The 21964-nt window shown below is 44.5% G+C and overlaps 1 protein-coding gene across 1 annotated transcript in view; it reads right to left on the reverse strand.

Moving 5' to 3' along the window:
- Positions 1 to 21964, reverse strand: part of NRG2 (neuregulin 2) — a 156472-nt gene that overhangs the window by 6999 nt on the left and 127509 nt on the right. The window contains exons 6-9 of the mRNA XM_034066958.1: positions 16538 to 16614; positions 5973 to 5996; positions 1601 to 1703; positions 557 to 680 (exon numbers count right to left, since the gene is read on the reverse strand). Of these exons, the coding sequence (XP_033922849.1) occupies positions 557 to 680; positions 1601 to 1703; positions 5973 to 5996; positions 16538 to 16614 (328 nt within the window). The remainder of the gene's footprint in view (positions 1 to 556; positions 681 to 1600; positions 1704 to 5972; positions 5997 to 16537; positions 16615 to 21964) is intronic.

Genomic DNA, 21964 nt, shown 5'->3' on the forward strand with positions numbered 1-21964 from the left:
TCTCCTTCAGGAGCCTTCTCTTGTCCAGGCTGCCCCAGCCCAGCTCTCTCAGCCTGGCTCCAGAGCAGAGCTGCTCCAGCCCTTGCAGCATCTCCATGGCCTCCTCTGGCCTCGCTCCAACAGCTCCAGGTCCCTCTTGTGCTGCTGCCCCAGAGCTGGATCAGGGCTGCAGGGGGGGTCTCCCCAGAGCACAGCAGAGGGGCAGGATCCCCTCCCTGAGCTGCTGCTCATGCTCTGGGGGTGAAGCCACAATAGCTCAACAAACAGGCAGCATCAGGAAAACCTCTCTCAAAAAAACAGGATCACATTTTCTTCATCAAAGTCTGTTCCAAGTGCCCTATTTTCATCCTGTGCTTCAAAGTAAAATCGCTTTTCACTTCAGATATCTTTTCTGGAAATGTTTCTATACAGAATCTCATCTTTTGGTTCAAGTTTGTCAGTGTTTCAGTCTTCACACACATGCCCACAGGTGTGCAAGCACACACACCCATGTCAAATCCCTGGCAGAAAACAGGAACTCAGTAACATGCAACGAGATGGAGACAAAAGGTCTTACATCAGCCATTTGGATTTCCTCGGGATCCAAACGTGGATGGCTTGGCCCGTTCGCAAGGCTCCTGTTCTGATGGGCAGGGCACATGTTCTGACGTAAATGATTGTGCATTTGTTTTCTTTGTTTCCTTTAAAACAGAAAGGAAAAAATCCATAAGGAAGACTCATGGGGCTCCCTGCCCCAGAGACACCTGGGAGATGCAGATGACAGAGAAGGCAAGTATCAGACATGCTTGTTTCAATGGTGTTTGTGAAAGCTGCAAACAAGAGGAAACAATGCCTTCAACGTTTGCCACCTTCTGCTGCTTCTGCCATAAAAGATGAACATTTCTTATCACAGGCAATTTGGAAAGCTGGGTCCAAGGTCTCCTCTTGCAAGACAAGGCTCAGCACAAGGCAGTGGAGCCAGGGGTACCATGGTGCTGGAAGCAGAGGAGAAAAGCAGGGACATGGAAAATGGGATACAAATCCTGGCTTGGCCTTGGTGGCAAGGCACTCAACCTGTCCTGCATTAAGCACAAAGTGGTAAAGCCTACTATTGCAGGGCATCCACTCTGCAAGACCCGTCATGTCCCAGAGCACCCTGAACTGAGGTGAGGCGCAAATGAAGTAGGGAAAAATGTGCTGCCCAGGCAGGGAAAGCTGGCCATAAAAGATGTCCCCAAGCATCTTGTTCCATTAAGATAACTGAAAGTCCCTGAAATGTACATAGCTGAGCCCACAGCCCCTGCACAACAGCCCAGTGTGCTCCTGCTGTCAGGAGATGAGCTGCTGTCTTAAGGACCAGCTTTTCCCAGTAACAGAGCATCACCTGGCTGGAGGAAATGATGCTGATTCAGGGGATAAGCAAGTGGTCCCAGGAAAACATCCTGCTCAGGCACTGTCTGCTAAGTGGCTTCACTGTTCTCCTTCATGGACCTTCCTGGGAACACCACAGCACAGCATCTCCTTAAAGCAGCATTTGGGTGAAAAGCACGAAAGCACAAAGCATGATCACGGCCACTCCGTAACCTCTAGCCAGTGCTGTCTGCTAAACACCCATACTCACTTGGTTTTACAGTAAGCTACCACACAGACGATGCCCACCACAAGCAAGGCAACGCAGATTCCCGTGATGGTTAAAACTCTCTTCTGGTAGAGCTCTTCCGCTTCTGCAAATGGAGAGAAGAAACCACAATGACAAATGGGCTCCAGCACCAGGGATGCGCCTGGCTGCACAGGAACCAGCACTGTGTGTGGGTGAGATGGAGAACAGGGCTCGGCCAGACCTCCTGCCAATCCACTGCCTGTCTCCAATAGCTGCCTCAAACCTGAGACCAGCTGGTCCAACCTTGCTCACCCCACAGGAGACCTTCACTGCTTTTGCCTCTCTGTACCTTTGCCCTCTTTCACTCACCCCTTCTGTGCTCAAACACACTGCTTGCTTTCCTTGCCCACAACATAACTCAGTGACTAGTCTCAAACAGCCCCACAGCTCTCTTCTCCCTTCCAGCAGATCCCCCTTCTCAGTAACTCAATAGCCTACAAAGAAGCCCCCGAGCAACCCCCACTCACCACATACACCCATGCCCTGTGATGCCCTCTCCCACCACAGGTTCTCTGCTCTGACTTAGAATGCCTTTTCCTTGCAGCAGCTGCATGCCCTGGAGCTCTGCGGTGTGGCTAGAAACCACCAAGAAACAGGCTCCAAAGCATGTAGGTGCTGAAGAGGACATCCTAAAACAGTCCAAAAGCAGAATGAGGATGGAAAAGTGATAGCGTGTAAGACAAAGAAAAGGGAGTGGAGCAATTAAAATACAGTAACTGGTTATTGTTATGGATCTTTAATGAAGCCCTAGGAATTTCATTGCACCAGATAACTGAGATGCATGCGCAGGATTCAAGCAGCATGCTGCTGCTTCTCTCAAACACCACATTTGTCACGGATCGCCTTTCAAACCAGGAAAGTCAGTCACTTGCATCAAAATCCAAACCATGCTGAAGTGAGGTAATTGTTCGCATTAATCAAGGCTTCAAGGGAACACTCGGATGCCGCTTGCTGGGTAACTACACCTAGGCAGCAATCACATGGCAAGGGCACCTCTTCCTCTGTGGCTACACCAGAGCAGATGCTCTTCACGGCAACATCCAGCAGTCTCCAATGAGATCAGCAGAAGCAATTTGGCTCTGCGGCTGGAGGACTGAGAAGGATTCAGTGCACACTTGCCATGAGCATTTTAGTTCAACATCTATGAGAGATGTCCTGATGCCTGCATAGTTATGTGTTAATGTTAATGGGATTTGTGCCTTCTTTAATATTCACTTAAATATTTTTTCATATAGATCAGGCAATAAAACTCATGCCATGGCTGCTGTGCTGACCATGCCACACTAAATATCCTTGAATGGACTACATGATAGCCCCAGACAATGAAATACAAAGCCAGAAGAGAAACAGGTCTGGTGTCAGAAACCCTGGACTTCAGCAAAAAAGCATGGTGCAAGCAATGAAGCATTCCAGATAACTGGATATTTAGATGAATTTCACCTTTCTGTTTTGGGAAGGAAAAGGCATTTTTGGGAAATTCAAAAAGAAAAAAAAAAGTGCTAGGAAAAATGTTTATATCTTTCTAACTTTTAAAATGAGAATGAAGAAAGATTTGCTAAACAAGGGTTGAGAATGATAGCCCTGGCATGGAGATGTAAAACATAATCAGCAGAGCTTTCTTCATGCCTGTGCTGCAAAATCTCAGTATAAAACAACACATTTCGATCCATTTTATTTGATCCCTGGCCTCCGGCTTCATGAGGCACTCAGGGTGCTGCTGGTGGGACTCCAGGAAGGCAACGTGCCACCATTCACTGCAGGCAGCTGAGACTCTCCCACACTCATGAGGGTGTGGATCATGGGTCTCCTGTGGCCTGAAAGCTGCTCTCTGTCAGCTTCACCAGCTAGCAGCATCTCCTCAGAGCCAAAGCCTGTATGGTCTGGGACCTGCTCCTAGAGGAGCAGTGCGTGCTGGCTGACTTATACTCCTTGTGCTTTACTACAAGGAACCACGTGGAGCTGGCATGGGGAAAGAGCTCACTCTGATGTGAGACACCTCCCCCAGTGACATGTTCCCATTGCACGGATGCCCTATTCCAGGCATCTACAACCATGGCAGACAAGTTTTCTCACTCTTGCACATCTCTGGGACCTGGATTCCAGCTCTTTCCTTCAGGCAGGAGTGTCAGAGTCAGGAAAACCAGCCAGGTTCATATCCTGGTTACAGATGGCACCGGGTGAGAGTTTTGGTACTACCCAGAAAAAACTACTTTTACAAAAAAATAAAGCCTGAGCAGGTCAGTTTCCACATGGACTCATCCATCAAGCTAATTTTTCCAAACGCAGTGTCCTTCACCAGCTATGTTTTTTGCTACAAAGACTTCTGTTCCAAGCATAAATTGTTCCCTTTGAATCAGGGAGGAGGGAGAAAAAGCAAAAAGCAAAGCTATTAGCTAAATAACACAATCTTTTGCCCCAGGCTCAAATCGCAGCCGCTGTTGTGATGATCATGTCATCTGGCTCTGGCATGTCTGACTGTTCCAAACCTTCACCTCAATTGCACGGGGAATGTTTCAGTTCATCAGAACTGCAGATTTAGCCTCTCTGTCTTAAGCTGACAGCTCTGCTATGTGAAGCAGTGACGTGCGAGGCTGTGCTGCAAAACTACAAGTTAAATGACCTGCTGATAGTAATTTAGCTTAGTTCCTCACATCTCATTAAAGCTGATAAAGCTCCATAACACAGTATCTTCCTGTTGCACAAAACCATCTCAACAATGACAGAAAATAAGAGAATGCACACTACAATTCTGTATTTGAGAAGGTCCTGGAGCAGAACTTGTCCATTTGTGCCTCTATGTTCTACAAACACCACAACTTCAGCAGCAGCAGCAGCATCACTCTAAGCAGCAAACACTATGAACAAACCATGTGGTGCCACATAATGCCAACAGAATCACAGTCCAGCCATGGGTGTCACAGCAACGCATGAAAGTGACAGACAAATGACAGAGAAGAGACAACTACAGGCTGGGAACAGGATGTGTGCGGCTCTGTGATGACATTGAGAATGGATGAAGAAAAGGACAAGAGGTCAACAAAAAAGGGATGTCAAAAATCCTCAATTTTGAAGCTAATTTCAGTGTATTGGCATTAGCAGCACCGCTTTCTCTGAAACACCTGACTACAAAATGAATGTTTTCTGCAGCAGGGAAGAGCTGCTGGGGGATAGAAACCCCTTCTGGTGGGTCCACCCCATCCTGGTGAATCTGCCCATCCTGGTGGATCAGGCACGCAAGAAACAGAGGAGACAAGTTTCTCCAGCTAAATTCAGCTAGTGCATGTCCCTGCACCCTGGGGATCCAGGAAGACAGTTTAGGATTCAGAAATGAAAGGCTGGTGTCCCCATACCTCTAGTAAATGGAACTGTAGCATCTGCACGTGAAGATCAGCTTCAGCTGACACTGCCAGGTCAGTGTTTTAAAGTTAAATGATAACGAAAAATCTCTCTGCTCTCATTTGACCAGCCTCCACATGATTGGCTTGTACACTCAAGGGAAGCCTACCCTCAATAATCTGATTTCCCAGGTGCTTACTCAAGAGATTCTTGATGTGCTTCTAAAAACAGACTAAGGAGAATGAAAGAAAAACAATATAATTATGAGCACTTGAGCAGGTAATTGCCCAAAGGGGATATTTTTAAAAGCCTTTAAAACACTGCAATGTTTTTCCAAACATCAGCTTGCCCCTGTGATGCTGAGAATGACACCCTCCATTCTCATGGGACACTACTGACCTCACTGTTTTCTATACTAACCCATCTCATGCCATCTTTCTTGGAATAATTTTCTCCTGGCCAAGAACCAAAATAAGCCACTAACCTTTGGGAGAAGGAACAGCAAAACTCATTCTGACCCTCATAGGATCCAGTGAAGGTTAGTGCATCCAGGGTGGTAATTTCTATAGAAACCTTGAGCTTTCTAAACCCCACCTTCCTGGAATGCCTGCCCATTCCCAAGTGGTGCCTGCTGGCAACCTCTGGGATGGTCACAAACTCCAGCTCTTCAGTTAAATACACAAAAGCATGTTGAATGGGGAGATGTATGGCCATTATACCATCCCAGTCCTGGCACACCCACCAGCCTGCCGCTTGAAACAAAGAAAAGAGTGCTGCTAAAGATACACGTGTATTTTTACAGGTTTACATTTAGATTTTGTGTTTGGTTTTGGTTCATTTGTTGTTTTGGTTTTGTTTTTTTTTAATCCAAACATCTCTCTTGGTGCCAGGGAAGAGAACAGAACAGCTGATTTTTCAATCATCCCATTAAAGCCATAAATATAATGTGGGCAGCTTTTAATGGCTTCTGATTAATAAATGAATGGTTGGTCCATACCCTTTAATTCAAATCCAAGATGCTCTGCCAATGCAGAAAGAAGACAAGGAAGAGAAAGAGAAAAAGAAAAACAGGTCTGTCAGAGAACTCTAATATACAAACACACACACTGTGCAGTTACAGCAGGTTAGCTTTTCTGTAGGCTCAGCAGCAGTTACACGAAAGACAGTGTATGCTTCAGAGCATTTCAAATTCCCACCAGAGCTTATATCTAATGTAAAGGAAGACCCAAACAAATTGCAGTGGAAGTTAATTATGAATTCTTTTAGTTAATTATGAATCCTTCTGAGATGAGCCATGTTTGTTAGTACCTGATATGGAATTCACAATTTAGGCAGGGGAAAAAAAATTGAAAGAAAAACAAAAGGTACACTTGTTCTGAAACAACTCCTGAGAGGTCAAAATACACAGCAACTGCATGAACCTGGTACAAATCATTCACTCACTTTCTACAGGCAAAATAAACCCTGTGTGGTTTCACATGCCCATCTCTGCCTGGGACCTGTGCATCAAAGCAGGGTGCTGGGCAGACAGATGTGTGGGCATTTGTACAGGCTCTGAGACCTGCCAGCACATTTCTGCTGCCCATCACCTCAAGTCTGGTCTCGGATGCACAGCATCATCTGGCAGCAGTGCCTGTGAATCACCTGATGGCCTGTCAGTTGTGTGAGCACTGTTCTTGATGGTACAGTTCTGCAGCTGAACCACTGATGCTGCAAGTGACTCATCGCCTGGCGCAGGCAACAAATCCCTTGCAGATCTAAAAGTGCAAATTGCACTGGAAGTTTCCCTCAAGTCTGTGATCTTCCACATTTCACTTCTGCTGTGGTTCTGCATTGTTTTGGAAACAACAAACATGCTGAAAAAAGCACAAACAGGAGCATCTGCTTTCAGATTAATATTCATTACAAGATTGCAGTTTGTCTTGCAGAGACAGTGCTAAGCAAAGTAGTTTACATAATGAATCAACATACAGTCATCCAGAACAGGTATCCTAAATTTTACTAATTGTCCTTCTACAAGCCTCAACTCAAGACAGTTTTTCTTACATAAACATGAAAGTTCTCCGTACTTACCATTGCTGTTACCAATCACCATACACACAAGATTATTTGCAGCTTGGAGATGTCCAGATTTATTAACTATATTTTCCATTGGAACTGCTTTTTTTTTTGCTGCACAGAAATACTGTCTTTCTTTTGCAATGCTGTTCAGAATTTAGGCAGGGGGAAATGAGCACTAATTGTTAGGGAACACATAAACACATTTTCTAAAGCAGGTTCTTCTCTTCAGATCAATGCTGATGCTTGAGGGTTCTGAGGGGTTGGAAGTTGGTTGCAGTTGGGTTTTGTTCAAATTTTGTGTAATTTCAAGGCCACAAAACCTGGCTGGTCTCTGCTTCACATCTCACAGTTGTGCAAAAGGAATGGCAAAGTCAATCATGCATTTCACAGTCACTTTGTACAAGCTGCAGTGACAGGACACAATGCGGTGGGCAGCAGAGAACTGGACAGAACACACTCAGCCTAAACCTCTTGATTGTCACATCTAGCCTTGACCTATTCCCAAGTCATGCTGCCATTACACACACAGAGTTTCATCTGACACTATGACAAATGCATGCAAAGATACGTTAAATTTCATCAGTATGGCTACACTATTGATCCACCTTAAGCCACACACTGCTTATACTGCCACATTTCCTCCCTGTTCCAGGATTTACTGCAACGTCTGCAGATACAAATGGATGCAATTCAAAACACTTCCATGGTTTTCTTTGCAAACTCAGAATTGCCAATGCAAACAGAGGTGGTGGGAAGAACCTGAGGGACTTTCACCTTCCCACTGTCACTCTCACATTACAGCTGCAGTTTCTTTTGGCTCCCCAGCCCCATGGAGCAGATACAGACAGTTGGCTCATTGGATCTTAGCTATAGTTTCCCTGAGTAGGGAAGAAAACAGTAGCTTTACGGATAGAGGAATTCTTACCCAGCCTAAGCTTCTGCATCTGATGCCCACGGCTGTTATAATTTCAAGCTATGGACATTGCTTCTCTATTACTCATAACTGAACACATTGAGCCATTCTCCCCTTCCCTTCTCAGGAGTTCTTCCCAGCATGGGCCTTCTGTGCTGGGACAGTGAAAGAGGAGACACTTCAAGAGCACACTGGCATCTGGAGGCTTTGACTCTTCTCTAAAGAGTCTGTTCAAAATTAGTCAATAATTTACCATCACGAGGCTAATGAGATGACCTCAGCTCTGGTAAAACATTGCTTCAAAGGGTAATCATTCTGCAACCAGCAGAAGGGTATCACCTTCACAAAGGTGGCTTACCACATAGAGTGTGCTTATTTTATGTCAACAGTACACTGCTTGGTAGCAAACATGTCTGAGAAATCAAATTTTCTCCTAGCGACAACAGTTTTATTTTGGTCTGGAGATACTTCTGACTACCATGTTTGAAAGAAGTGTTCTTTGCTTTTTAAGAGGTTGATCAGGAAAAGTAATACATTTTTAAAAGCTTTGGGTTGTATTTGCTCCTATGTGGAGAAGATACTCAGCATGACATGTAGCACCTCCATTGTGTCCTGCAACAGCTCGGTCAACCTGCATTTTACTCACCCTCCCAGTAAGACTGGCAGTCTGTTTGGCTGCTGGGGATGCCTAGAAACCTTTGAGCAACAGTCCATGCTGTGACCTTTAATTATACAGAAGGAAGCATAAGATCTAGGTAAGTCCTCCAGCTCCTCCAGGCAGTGATTTGCTGCACATTGACAGAGGTGGTTGCAATGTGGAGGTGTATTGCATCTGAGTCTCATGGCAGAAGGAACCTTTGGGATAACTAAAATTAAATGGATTAATCCCATCTGTAGAGACAAAGTGCAGGGTACTCCAACTTTCATAGACAAACTCCATTGGAAGCAATAAATTTAGAGGCTATCACACAAATAAACTACAGTGAGGCAGCACTAGGCTGAGGATATGGGTGTATTATTCTTCTCACATCATCAGCCTCTGCCTGAACTCCACACATGCTCCCTGGTCATGGCAAGGAGCAAGGGCTGAGCACCCTGAACTGCTGTCAGAATCCCTAAACTATTTGCAGTGAGGATGTTTTCTGGAAAATTTCATGTCAAATGTGCCTGCTGAACCTTTCTGAAAAAGTTGGACTTAAATAGAACCCATTCTTCCTAATGTAGCCATCAGTGTTAAGGAATCAGTACCTACAGGCTTCTTTAATGCATTATTTTGCAGTGTTTACATCATTACTTGTACCTAAAAGGTAAGATAGTCTTTTCTGTGCTGATCTAACAGGAGACTGGACCATAGTTTGGAACTGTTCAAACACCTAAATACTGCATGTATGACAGAAAGCTGTTCAAAAGAGAAAGGCAGCGTGCATGGGAGAGGTGAGGAAGGGAAAATGGGAAAAATGTGAAAAATATGACAAAAAATATTCATTTTCACACTCTTCATCTCAGCTGCAGTACATCTGTGTGGGATTCAGGTCAGACACCATCACCCATATTGGTACCACCCAGCTGCTCAGAGCAGGGCTTGCTGAAGAGGCAAGTGATGCATGGACCTTCACCCAAGTCCCCCAGAGGTTGACAGTCAGATGAAGTGGAGTGAAAGAGAAAACCCAATTGGATTTAGCAGCTACAGTAGGGTGGGTTCTCTGTGGACGCACTGTCACAAACCTTGTGGTGGATTCTTTTTCTCATTGTCAGACAGAAGACAAAGTCCTACACTTACTTAATCCCTATCTATGTTTTTCTATATAACCTGTTTCAAAAGATGAACAAACACATTTAATCTAAAATAATATTCTATGAGTAACACCTCAACACAAGATGGCTTGCACTGGACTGTAGATTTAAGGGATGATTAAGAAGGATAAAAGCCTTAGTAAACAGTTGTGAAAACTGGTCCCATGCTCACACTGACTTGAAATTGCCCAAGAAGTTGTTAAGATGTTTAGTTAGTGCATGCATTATTCCCTGCAAGCACACTTGATTCCTCCAGAGAGCTCTCTGGGTCACAGATCATGTTCCAAGGCATGAAGCAAAGTGGAGAATTAACATCTGAAGACCATCAAGACAGACTATTGGATAATAAATTGTACTGACAAGAGTAATACTTGTAGTACACTGCTCCAGGCTTCCCCCAGGGGGTACAGGGAGCAATGCAAGACAGTCCTGTGATGCTGGGGACAGAGGACATTATGCTCATGTTAAGGACATTATGCTCACGCATGGGATCTCCACGTACAGAAAGTTAGTAAACTTTCCATAAACTGCACAGCCATTTAGCTTGTCCAGTACTGTATAATAAAAATAAACAAATAGAGAAATCTGTAGGCCTCAAGGGTCCAGACACGTAACAGTAGAGTGTTAGTAACCTGAGGTGGATTAGCATGCAATTAACTTCAGAAGATCCTAAAGGGTAACCTGTTCTGCCATCGAGGGGAGAGGAATAACCCTGTTATGATAAACCACAAAAGCCCTGTAATTACACAGCCACGCCACAGCATAGCCATTGCCCTGTAATTAAGTGGTCAGCAGTTACCGTGTCATTGAAAAGAAGCTGCAGAATGTTTGTGGAATTTAAAAAGCTGCTAAATATTGTTTCAGGGGTCAGAGGAACAAAAGGTGGAGGAGGAAACAGAAAGTAGGTAAAAAAAGAAGTATTCTTCCACTTGTTGTCACATCACAACAGGCAGGAAACTGCTGCTGAATAAGTGAATTGAAATGAACAGTAAAGCTGAAATTGAGATCTAGACCTTTCCAGTAGAGCTTGAAGTGGTACATTTATCCCTCTGGATAAATGATCCCACAGGGATGAAGGTCCAACAGGGATCTTTGCCTCAGTATGAGAAGCAAATGTCCAAATCCTACCTGTCAATAAGGTCACTTTTACATGTCAGGGTGATGACCAACAGACCAACACTCCTCCGCTGCATGCTGGTGACTTCAGAGTGAATGGGACCATCCCTCAGAAAAACAAGAAGCCTCTCACCCAATAAACCTCCACTGCTCTGCTTCCACAGTGGTTTAGTCAGCAGCACTGGAGCCAGTTTGTGAGCCTCTGTGGGAACATGCAATTCTGTTTCCAGCCCAGTGAGCCTGATACAGACATTGCAAGCAGAAAAAGCTCATGTTTTTCTGGTTAGATAAGCTCCATGAGAGCTATTTTCTTGGAAAGAATGACTGGTGGGAAGACTCAGATGTCCAATCTACACAAAATGTGCTATGGTAGGGCAGGAATCATGCTGCTGAGATCATTACACACATCATGCTATTGACAATGTGGTGGATGCTCAAGAACAGATGGTGATTCTCATCTCAGAAATACCTGTGCTCATCATCTGTTGCTGGAAAGAATCTGTAACGCCTATGCAAGGCAAATGTCGTGCCACACAGCAAACGGATCAGGAGCCAGACCCATCACACTCAGCTTTTGATGGCTTCAGTTAGAGAGTCCTGGGAGACATATCAAGCTGGGAACTTGGGATCTGCTTTCATATCAGTGTCTGCTGCAAGCAGAACTGACCGGATAGTCTGCAACTACAAGACTGATTTCTCAGCTCAAGCTCTTCTCTTCCATGTCTCCAGATGACTACACTGAGTACCCTGCAACAAAATGGGCTTTTTATGTCCCCTTTGAGAAAGGGATTTGATGCCTAAATAGCAGACTCTTAGGAGATCCCAAAGTTGAAGACAAAGGCTGATCTCCCAATACACAGCAGAAAATGCTGCTCTGTGCTTCCAAAATAGGCCAGTAGAAAGACTCCATCTCCAAATTAAAATTCAATTTGTAAAGAAAGCAAGAATTTAATATGGGGTAAAAATGCAGAATATGCTAGAAATCATTGTATAAGAATGCCAGCTCTGTTCCAGGACATTTACAGGCAGGCTGCAGACTTCAACTGTAATGAGGTCACACAGTAGAAAATTAAAACGTTTCACTAAACAAGAAGATAAATGATTATGACATTTGTCCTCCAGATCAGTGACAATTATTTTGGGAGATGAATAAATAGCAAAGTTAAGATGAAATTTCAGATTCCACAGACAAGAGGCAAGTATGAACATAAAAATTCATCCCAAATTTCTAAATTGTTCCATAAACTGCAAGTGGAAAGAATCCAAATGTGCAGACTTAGGCAAGGAATAAATGTTCTCACTCACAATGTTTAACTTGCAGTATTTCAGCACCACCAAGAGTGAAATAGCTGCTAACATGGTTTACAAAACCTTTACAACCAGCCCAAAGCTGGGTGGTTTATTCGTAAACTTCCAGCAGGGTTTTACAAAGACTGAAAACTTCCTTGTAGAAGAGAGAAGATAGAGCTAGAGGTAGAACAGGCAGCTATGAAATACAGGTGCCAGCACAGGTTTAAAAACAAGGTTTCTGACAAGGAAGGATGATTTTGGACATGCTTCTGTTTTCTGGAAAGCACTGCAAGCCATACATGTGCCTCTGATGCTGAACTCAGGAGACAACTGTCAACTGAGCCTGTAATGCCCACTAGAGGGTCTCATATTAGAGTTCCTGGCTCTTCTGATATTGCTGAACTTTTCACCCATGTATGCCAGCAGACACGAAGATCTGACTGCAAAGGCAAAATGGTCCCAAGGTACTAATGCTATAGATTAATCAGGCTGTGGATCAACAGTCTGATGTTTTCAACTTCTGTTCTCACTAGTGCATGGACAGCCAGTAATCTGTGACGGCAGGTGCCAGGGCTCTGGGAGTTACATCTGGCAGCTAAACTTACAAGTTTGTACTCATCACCTCCAGTACCTCTGGAGAAGTAGCTTTTAGGTTTCATGAATGTGGGAATGCCATTTGTCATATTGTGTCCTAAAACTGACCTATGAGAAACAGGACAGAGCTTTTAAGTTTCCCTGAGACTTTGCCCATACTTTTGGGATGGGGATTACTATGCACCAGTGTTGACAACCCCTTCATCTGTGCTGCTGCTGCTACTTACCACGTTATTGTCTATCTGCTGACTGATGGTAGCCAACTGTCTACACATACCTCGTCAGGGCTGAGCAGAAGAAATGTGCTGCCTTAGATCTCTTTATGGTATGAGTCATGCTAGAAAACAGACCATCAGGGTGGCTTAGACTAATGCAGGCTTAGTGTAAAGGCAGGCTTAGAGAACTGACACAGGTATCAGAGCTCTGCTCAGAAGTGGCACCTTGTTAGGCCAGAGCAATGTTGCTTGCATGTATTTTCTTACATAAGTTTTAGCATGCTTCGTTTTTGTTCTCTGCAGTATTTCAGCACATTTCCCATCACATTTGTATTACAGTGTGAGCAAAATAAAATGTAAAGTCTTTATAAGCAGATAGGAACCGACCACCTAATAAGGGCTGAGATGGGACAGGTTGGGAGGTCTTCAATAATACAGTAATAAGCCCAATGATAGAATTCCTAGTGAGTTTCTCTCTATATATCCAGAATGTCTGGCAGGTACAATCAGTGACTGGTTGCTGGATGGTCATACGGTTGTAACAACAACATAGAGAAACATCACATGCAAGAAAACCTATTTAAATACATCTGATTTTCATATTCATATTTGCAGTGGTGTAACAGGTATTTCGGAAAATTTGATTAAATTAAACCTCCAGATCAACCAGACAAAGACAGCCTGAACTCCTAGGGAACATGGGGAGCTTTACCTCAGCAAAACCTGAATAAGGATTTAAATCAGTGAGATAGGAAGCTGCTCCCAGAAGGAAGATGCACAACATCTGGCATGATGCTGGGATGCTGCACCATCTCCATCTGTGGCCCAAATTCAGCAAATCATCTGCCATATCTTTACAGAAAAACATCTTAAATTTAGTTCACTCTGCAGAGACTCTTGCTCAGCCGTGGGATGTACCTACTGAAAGTCATATTGTAATATTTAATATTTATGTTAAAGAATCAGAAGGCTCAAATCTAGGCTTTAAAACCTAAAATACCCAAAATGCATTTAAAACAAGGTGTCATTATTTACTATTTAAGTATCTGTCAAGTGCTGGCAATGATCTCAAAACATGAATCAGGACAGAGCTATTTATTTTCAGTGGAAATGCCTGAACCTCATTTAATCTATTTCAGCTTTTGACCTGTCAGAACCCATTTAGAATTAAGCACTGAGTGAATTATAGAGCAACAGCAACTTCTACTGTGCCCTAATTATTGATTAAAGTAGAAAGTAAGCATTTGCACAGTCCAGACTCAAGTGAAATGCCTCCCCTATTCAGAAGAACAGCAAGTTCAGTGCATGCTTTTCTGTGGTGCTGCTGCTATGTATGTTACCCAACTGTGACCTGAAAGTGAAAACAGCTATAAAAACATATGAATCATCTTCTTAGATGATGCTTATCCAAGTTCAGACAGGTACCCTGGATTGTTAAGCTGTTTTTACCTTACTATCCTGTGGTTAAAGCAGAATTTAGGTAAGGAAAAGTACATGTATCTGTTTCAAAGCTGGCATTGTTCCTCTAACACACAAATAAAATTTAAACACATCTCATTCCCATAAAAAGCTGGATTCCGCAGGCTGGGGAAGAGACACAAGCTGATTACTCTTGCCATTAATGTTCTGAAAAGTGATTTTCCTGACATAAAAGTGATTTTCACCCATTTTGGTTTTGCAGCATGGTAGCAATAATGTTTAAGCTTGTTGGACACCATCTCATGAAACTGATCAGCTTCATTGGGCAAGAACCCCACTGCTGTCTGGAAGGAAACCTTTTTGCACTAGGTTAAAGATCAAAAGAGAACATCCTGTTTTGTCATTTTAAAAAGAGCTTACTTGGATGTTTCAGTCTGAAAGAATACATCAATGGAGGTTTCAACTTTGGAAGCCAATTTGGAACAAAAGGCAATGCAAAACCATCAAGCTGTCCCAGGGGCCTCGCAAAGGCCATTTGCATCTTGTCTGTATACTCTCTAGTAGAAGAAGTCTAATGCCAGCACGTACCAGCTATTAGCATGTGCTACTGTGACGCCTGCTATTGTCAGTTCAGGGTGAGGACTGCAGGTTTTCTTACATAGCATGGGAGAGGGGGTAGTGGCAATCAAGGAGACATCATGGAAAAGCATTTTTTGTCTGGTTCTCATTAATTAGAGCCTCATTTGTGGCTCTTTTAAAAAAGCATCTTCAAAACCACCATCTGTGGTGGCCCAAACAGCCAGTATGGAGTCAGGATAGGGCAGACAAAGGGTCACTGTGTCTGATTCCCTGCCCTTTAGCTGCACATCCTTTCAGGTCAGTTGTTACCCAGACCAGGTCCCACTGATGCTGGGACACTGTATGAATACTGACCCAGGAAAATTACCTGTCTTGAATGGAATGAATGTCTACAGGTGAGGCATTTGTGGACACCTAGACCCTATAGGAACTGAAAACTAGATACTGGGAAAGACTAAGTGCAAGGGCTTTATAGTATTTACACCCACTGAATACGAGGTTAAAGGATGAATCACTGTAGATAGACATAATTCATATGCAAAACTGTCCAGGCCTCTAGGAGAGAAAAGAACATTTCTGTGTCTGGGAGGGATATAATCTGAGATGCCCAGTCAGCAGATTAAGCCCATATGCTGCGTGGCACTGAGGTGTGGGAAGCCCTGAGACAGTGGCAGCCACTAACATGACCTCTGGGGTTCCAGGTGTGCATATGTGCCCTGTCCAGACCTTTGGGTGTGCTCCAGGATCCAGTCTCCAACCATCTCACCTGAACAGCAACTGATGCTTGGTTTAGCTTCTGGAGACAGAAATGCAACCTCACCTCAGGGGATATTTCATTACAGCCCTCGCTGTGATTTCCACAATTGGTACAAATTAGACTCACACAACCCCTCTCAAGTCATGGGAAAATGTTCTTTTCCACTGCACAACAGTCCATCTTGAGGCAGTAATGCCACCAGATACAGCTTATCACACAGACTGTTCTCACACAGCACACCATATGAACTTGTGCCTTATTTGCATTTTGCATGAAAAGAGCAAGCAATAGTCAGTTTAATCAAAAATGAAAGCAGAACCCATTCTAACAAATAGGAGGTAACAATGAGCCCTGATTCTCCTCTTGGACATGATCGCAGCTCCTCTTACGGCCAAGCAGAGCTGGGAGTGCACAAGACAGAAAGAGGGCTCTTGGAGAACAGAAGAACCTGCTTTAAGGACACAACACAGAGCTACAACAACCAGGCAGAGAGAGAAGTAGAAAGAGACATACTGGAGAAGCTGACCATTGCGAAATGCTGACACCGGTCTCCTGTGAATTCGATTGGACACCTACCGAAAGAAAGAAAACCAGAAAGAGAGAAACAAGATAGCAAAATGACACCCAAACAGACCACACTGAGGCCCCTTCTGATCCTTGCCATGACTCCTATCCATCTGCTCTCAGCCTTCACCCTTACCTGCATCCCTAAACCCTAACCCAAAGCTGACACCAAGAGCCATCCCTGACTAGATCACTCTACATCCACCGCTGTGCCCGGGAGGTTTTAAGTAGTGTGGTGTATTTTTTGTCTTCAAACATACTTTGCTTAGGATCTGGCATGTACAATCGCAAAGGCAGTTTCTCCAAACATCTCTGTCCGAAGAATCCGTTTGGACATCTGGAGGGGAAAAGGGGAGAAATCACAGAACATGTCTGGCACCATTCTCGAGGCTAAGGTCAGAAATAAAAAGTGCATTGTGATGAATGGAAAAAATAAAGGCTTTATGAGCACATTTATTCTTCACTTTGCTTTAACCAGGCACCTGCAACATCAGCATTCCAGCTCTATTCTTTGGCCTGGGTCTTCAAGCAGCCAGCCAAACCCCTTCTTTCCTCCTCTGCCTGCCTCCTTCCTTCTCACCTGCTAGAAGCACCCACTGGCAGGAAGATTGAGATGGGCTGGATGCTACTTTCAGAGGCTCTCCTTGGAGCTGCTGCCTAGACAAGACTGGCAAGAGGCACCACAGAGTGGTGAGTAGCTGCTCAGGCGACAGTGAGCATTGTGTGTGGCAAGCACCTTCCCATCATTACCCCAGAAGTACCCACAGGATGCTCCAGGGAAAAAGGTTGCCATTAGAGAGGAAGCATGTGCAAAGTCTCTGTGTTAACAGAGAGAAAGGGACAGAGAAGAAAGCTGAACCTGACAGGTCTCATTTGCTGCCCAGCTGAAAGGCTGTCTCAGGGTATTCCTGAAGTTATGTGATGGACGGAGATGCGACAGCTCATGGGGCACCAGTTGTACCTCAGCATGACACTGTAGTGGTGGAGATGGTGCCCTATGGATGAGGGCTGCCAGGCATGTGCTATTCAGAGCAGCCTGCAGGCTGAGCCAGGTCTGGGGAGCAGGGGGACAAGGCAGGGGTGCAGCAGGAGGTGCTGGACCACACTCAGTGCAGCAGCACTTGCACCCTCTGCACTGTGACACACCAGCAACAAAGGGTGAGCCTGAGAGGCAATGGGAGCTCAGCCAGAGGTGGTCAAACACTTCTCCATCAGAAACTTATCTCTCTTCCTCCCTTCACATCTTCTGGCCTCCTTGAATAGTCAATCAAAGTTATCCCTAGGTTTCTTAAAGTTGCAGCTCTTATGTGCTTGTCTCTTAACTGCCTCCCTCCCCAACTGAACTCTCCCTCTTCTGAGCTTAAGACACAGCTCTGAATCCAGCATGATCCAAGGAGAAGATACAGCCAATAAAAAGCTGCAAAATCTCTTCATCCCATCTACTGTCCTTCTCCACCTCATCACCTCCACAGCTCCAAACCTGTCCATCTTTCCCCTAAAGAATGCATTTTCCAGTTCTTCAAGTCAGGGTTCAGAGGGACATATCACCTGCTGTCCCTCTCACAGAAGAAAGCTTTGCAAGACACTCCATGACTGACATGACTTTGGAATTTGGTTTCTTGCTGGTTTTCACTGCAGTTTTGGTAGGTCTGCACTGAGAAAAAAAGCTGGTGCACCCTCAGTGCTGAAGACTAAACCTGTTTTCCATGCTACATAGCATTTGGTTTCTGGGACCTGTGCTAACACTTCCATATGGGAGTGTGATGGACTATTTGTGCACCCTGAACTGCTTGGGGACAACTTAAAGGCATGGCTCTGCATGAGGCTTCAATAAACTCCCCAGTCATCCACTTCAGGTTTTTGGTATCCAAGTAACTTTTGAAACTGGAAACATCACTCCCTGGTCAGGCAGATATCCTTGGAAAATTCACCCTCTTTTCTCATTCCTGGACATTCATTTTGGAGCACAGGGAAGGGAGACATACCAGCAACATGATTTCAGTACCAGGGAGCCCAGACAGCTCCCAAGGAAAGCCCAGCCCAAGGGGTTACCATCAGACATGAATGAGACCTGTTGACCTTCCCCACGATGAAACAGAGGATGCTGGTGCTGGGGAGTGGATTGAAGAGGATGCCTTGTTGGCAATCAAAGAGCACAAACCTGAGGCAGCTGGGTGATGCAGACTCACAAGGACATCCCTAGGGAAGCACAACTCTGGAGCAACCTTCAAGAGATTCCATCGGGTTTTGAATGAGGCATCCAAAATAGAAGGCGTCTTCCCAATCTTTTTTGAAGTTTATTCATCACAACTGGGAGAGTCATGGATTTATCCACAGATATTCAAAGGTATGCAGTCTAGCTTGCAATGTGCTGTCCATTTGTCTGGGATCTGAGATTTCATATATATTGGGAGAGCTCTGAAGGGTCTCTGGTGCTGCTGAATGAAGCAAATGTCCTATCCACCTCACAAAGGGCACTTTGTCTAAAAATAGTTTAAACTATCTCAGGTGCACATCTGCAAGAGGTCAGCCAAGGCTGGAACTTCACTGTGACTGAAGCTGCATGCCATTAAGGAAAGACTGAAAATCATGTGAAAATGGTGGAAGGAAATAAAAACCTGGAGAAAGAAACTGGTGAGAAGTGTAAAAGCAAAACAGAAGAATGTCAAAGAAGCTTTGATGCCGTGACAGCTACCATATAGTCCTTTATCATATTGCTGCAGTCAGCCTAGTGTGGGTGGGGAGAAGATCTTGCTAGACAGAAGGCAGTAGACAACAGTCTTGTCTGTGTGTAGGACAACTCAGGCTTTTCATCTTTAGCTACTAGTGAATCAGCAGTGGGAAAAGTAACAGAAAATAAACCCTCACGAACACGAGCACCTTCTGTCACCTCCCAAGCTAGTATACAAGCTGTCAAAACACTCTGACATCCCTGGGTCCTGATTCCTCATAAACAAAGTTGCTGGCATCAACAGTGACCAGCAGACCTTTGAAAGGCTGCAATGCTCATGGTTCCTTTTTTATAGCTGTCTCATAGTTGTAGGCTGGTGAAGATGGTTTGTTATTCATTACTATGGCTCTAGACATGAAATTTCCAGTGCACATGGCACATGAGTCTCCTTGTCAGGACAGGAAGAACAATGGAAAGGACCCCTTCTGCACGCAGGATCTGCAACCTGTGGTAAGGGCTTCTGGGCAGCTCTTCAGTGGCCAAGCACATGCCCTGAGAAACATACCTGAAAGTTAAGGCTCACCAAGTTCGAGAGGCATGAGATGGTCTTTGATCATGGCATCCTTCTTCCTGCACATTTGACCCTAGTCAAGAGGTTTTTGGATGGCTATCCCATCAAAACAGGGTCCCTCCTACTTTTGAAAGCTCTTGCAGAGACTACACAGATGGGACTGTTCCAAAGGAAGACCTTTTCCTGGTCAGCTCAGTGGTGTGTTGGAGGCCAAACATGTCTTTCCTCAAAGGCCAAGGGAAGCAGACAAAGCTGGACCTGTAAGACCCATCTTGGGGAAGTACAAGGCTGCACCAACCTCTTGCAGACAGCACCTTGTCCCCTCTCTAGTCTGTGTGGACAACCCCAAGACTGACAAGATTTTTATGTCCAGATTCTGTTGTTGCTGGAAAATGTCCAAATCTTTCAGTTTTGATCAACTGCTTAAGTTTTTTTGGTTTGTTTTTTTTTTAACTCCATATCAAAAACATCCACAAAGTTCTGTTCTTGCTTTCAGGATGAATTTATTTACATGGTAAAGAAATCTGCAGTAAGATGATCAGTCAAATAAAGCACCTTGAAAAGTACAAACCAAAATGGTTTGAATGACCCATTTCTGTGGTGTTTGCAGAGCACTTCTTTATGAAAATTGAGCAGCTTTGACCTTTTGTCCCGTATCTGGGCAGAGCAAGAATCATTGTTAATTGTTATTTGCTACTATTAATTAATAACACCATTATCATAATGTTTCCTGCTGGAAGCAACACTCTTTCTGCCCAGCAGTTGATCTAAATCTTGCAAGGGTTGGCACATTTCCTTTGCTCCCCAAGATCTTAATTAAAGTGTGCCAAATTTGGTAGCTCTCATAATGCAATCCATGTTACAGAAGAATGTGAAGGAGCAGGTGCTTCAAAATAACAGGCTAAGGAGAAGCTGCAGCAAAAAAGACACAATGCACTGATATAGCAAGTGAAGAAATGTTTCATGCATGTTGCTTAGTTGTGTGAAGGGCTGAAAAAGAAGACAGTTCTGTCATTGTCCCCTGACCAGTCCCAGATGATCACGTTCTGGAGAGCCACAAAAGGCTGAACTCCACAAAATCACTGATGGGAAGAAAAGAAGGCAATCAGAATAAATTCAGAGGCCTTATCCAGAGCAGCTAATCAAGGCATGTTTGCTGTACAGTAGAGTCCAAACTGCAGGGGCACCCACCTATGAGCTCAGTGAAGACAATAGTGCAGCTCCAGACAAGCTGTGAGAACTCAGCAGGATCTGTGCTGTTGTCTTTTCTGAGCCTCACTGTTGCAGGATCAGTTTTCACACTGATGGTGCTCAAGGGCCTGCTATAGTTATGTGCACTAAAAAAGATACATTGAACGGGATTCATAGGTGGGCTACTTGAACCTGAAAAGGTAGCTAATCACATTACCCATGATAAACAGCGTGCAGGACTCAATGAATGAGTTCTGGCTAGTTCAGGAGGTTTGGAACAGGATGTGGAAATTTTCACCCCTAGCTCAAACACTGTGGGCTCTTCATTTCCAAGGACATTGCAACACCTCCCCACAGAACTGCTTATATATCAATGACAAAGAGATTTCCTTGTGTCTGTGCAATGTACAGCTTGTGCTGACCTATCATCAAGAGGGGTGGCGTGGCTCCTGGCATTACAGGGGAGCTGAGCAACCTGTGCTGCAGGGAGGACAGGATCAGCCTGTTTACCCCTTTGAATGGTGCTCTGGACAGCATAGGCAGCCTGGCAATGTGGCTAACTCTTCCGAATAATCTTTCCTATCTCCTGGGAAAACCTGCAGGAAACAACATACATGGAGGAGGCTTCTGGGAGGTGAACGTGTAGTTTTGTAAAGTGGTGATTTGCATACATCAACTGGTTTAAAAATTATTTGACCTTTTCTCCTTCACTTTGTTTTGCTTGTTATTCTCTCCTTGACTTTCACTTTTTGTCTGAGGTCCTCCAGGCCCCTGACCTCACTCTCTGATGTAATGCAATGCTGTCAGCTCAAACCCAGACAGTGTTTATCTGTCAGCATTTGTAAATCCTTCAACCTCACTCTTGCAAGCACAACTAGTCCAACACAAAGAGCAGATGCTGTTCTATAAAGCTCTATGTCTTCTGATTCCATGCAGCTTAGGAAGATCCTGGCCCATGGTACCAGCCACTTTGACTGCATCCACCACACAAATGAACCATGAAGCGCATTTTAAGTGGGCAGAAAGGACTGTGCAGTGATGAGACTTGGTTTTGCTTCTTTGTTTGGTTGAGAAAACCCAACTGTAGATAACATGTCCCAAGACCTAACTGGAAAAAGGAGTAATTTTGCATGACATCCAGGAATAAAAGATGAGAACAGCCTCAAACTGATCTAGGTTGTGCCAAAACCCAATGGGCTGCAGGACCAAGGCAGACCAAAGATCCCAGGCTGCTTGCCATCCCAAGAACTACAC

The sequence above is a fragment of the Melopsittacus undulatus genome, chromosome 10 (assembly GCF_012275295.1).
Source record: "Melopsittacus undulatus isolate bMelUnd1 chromosome 10, bMelUnd1.mat.Z, whole genome shotgun sequence".
Lineage (NCBI taxonomy): Eukaryota > Metazoa > Chordata > Aves > Psittaciformes > Psittaculidae > Melopsittacus > Melopsittacus undulatus.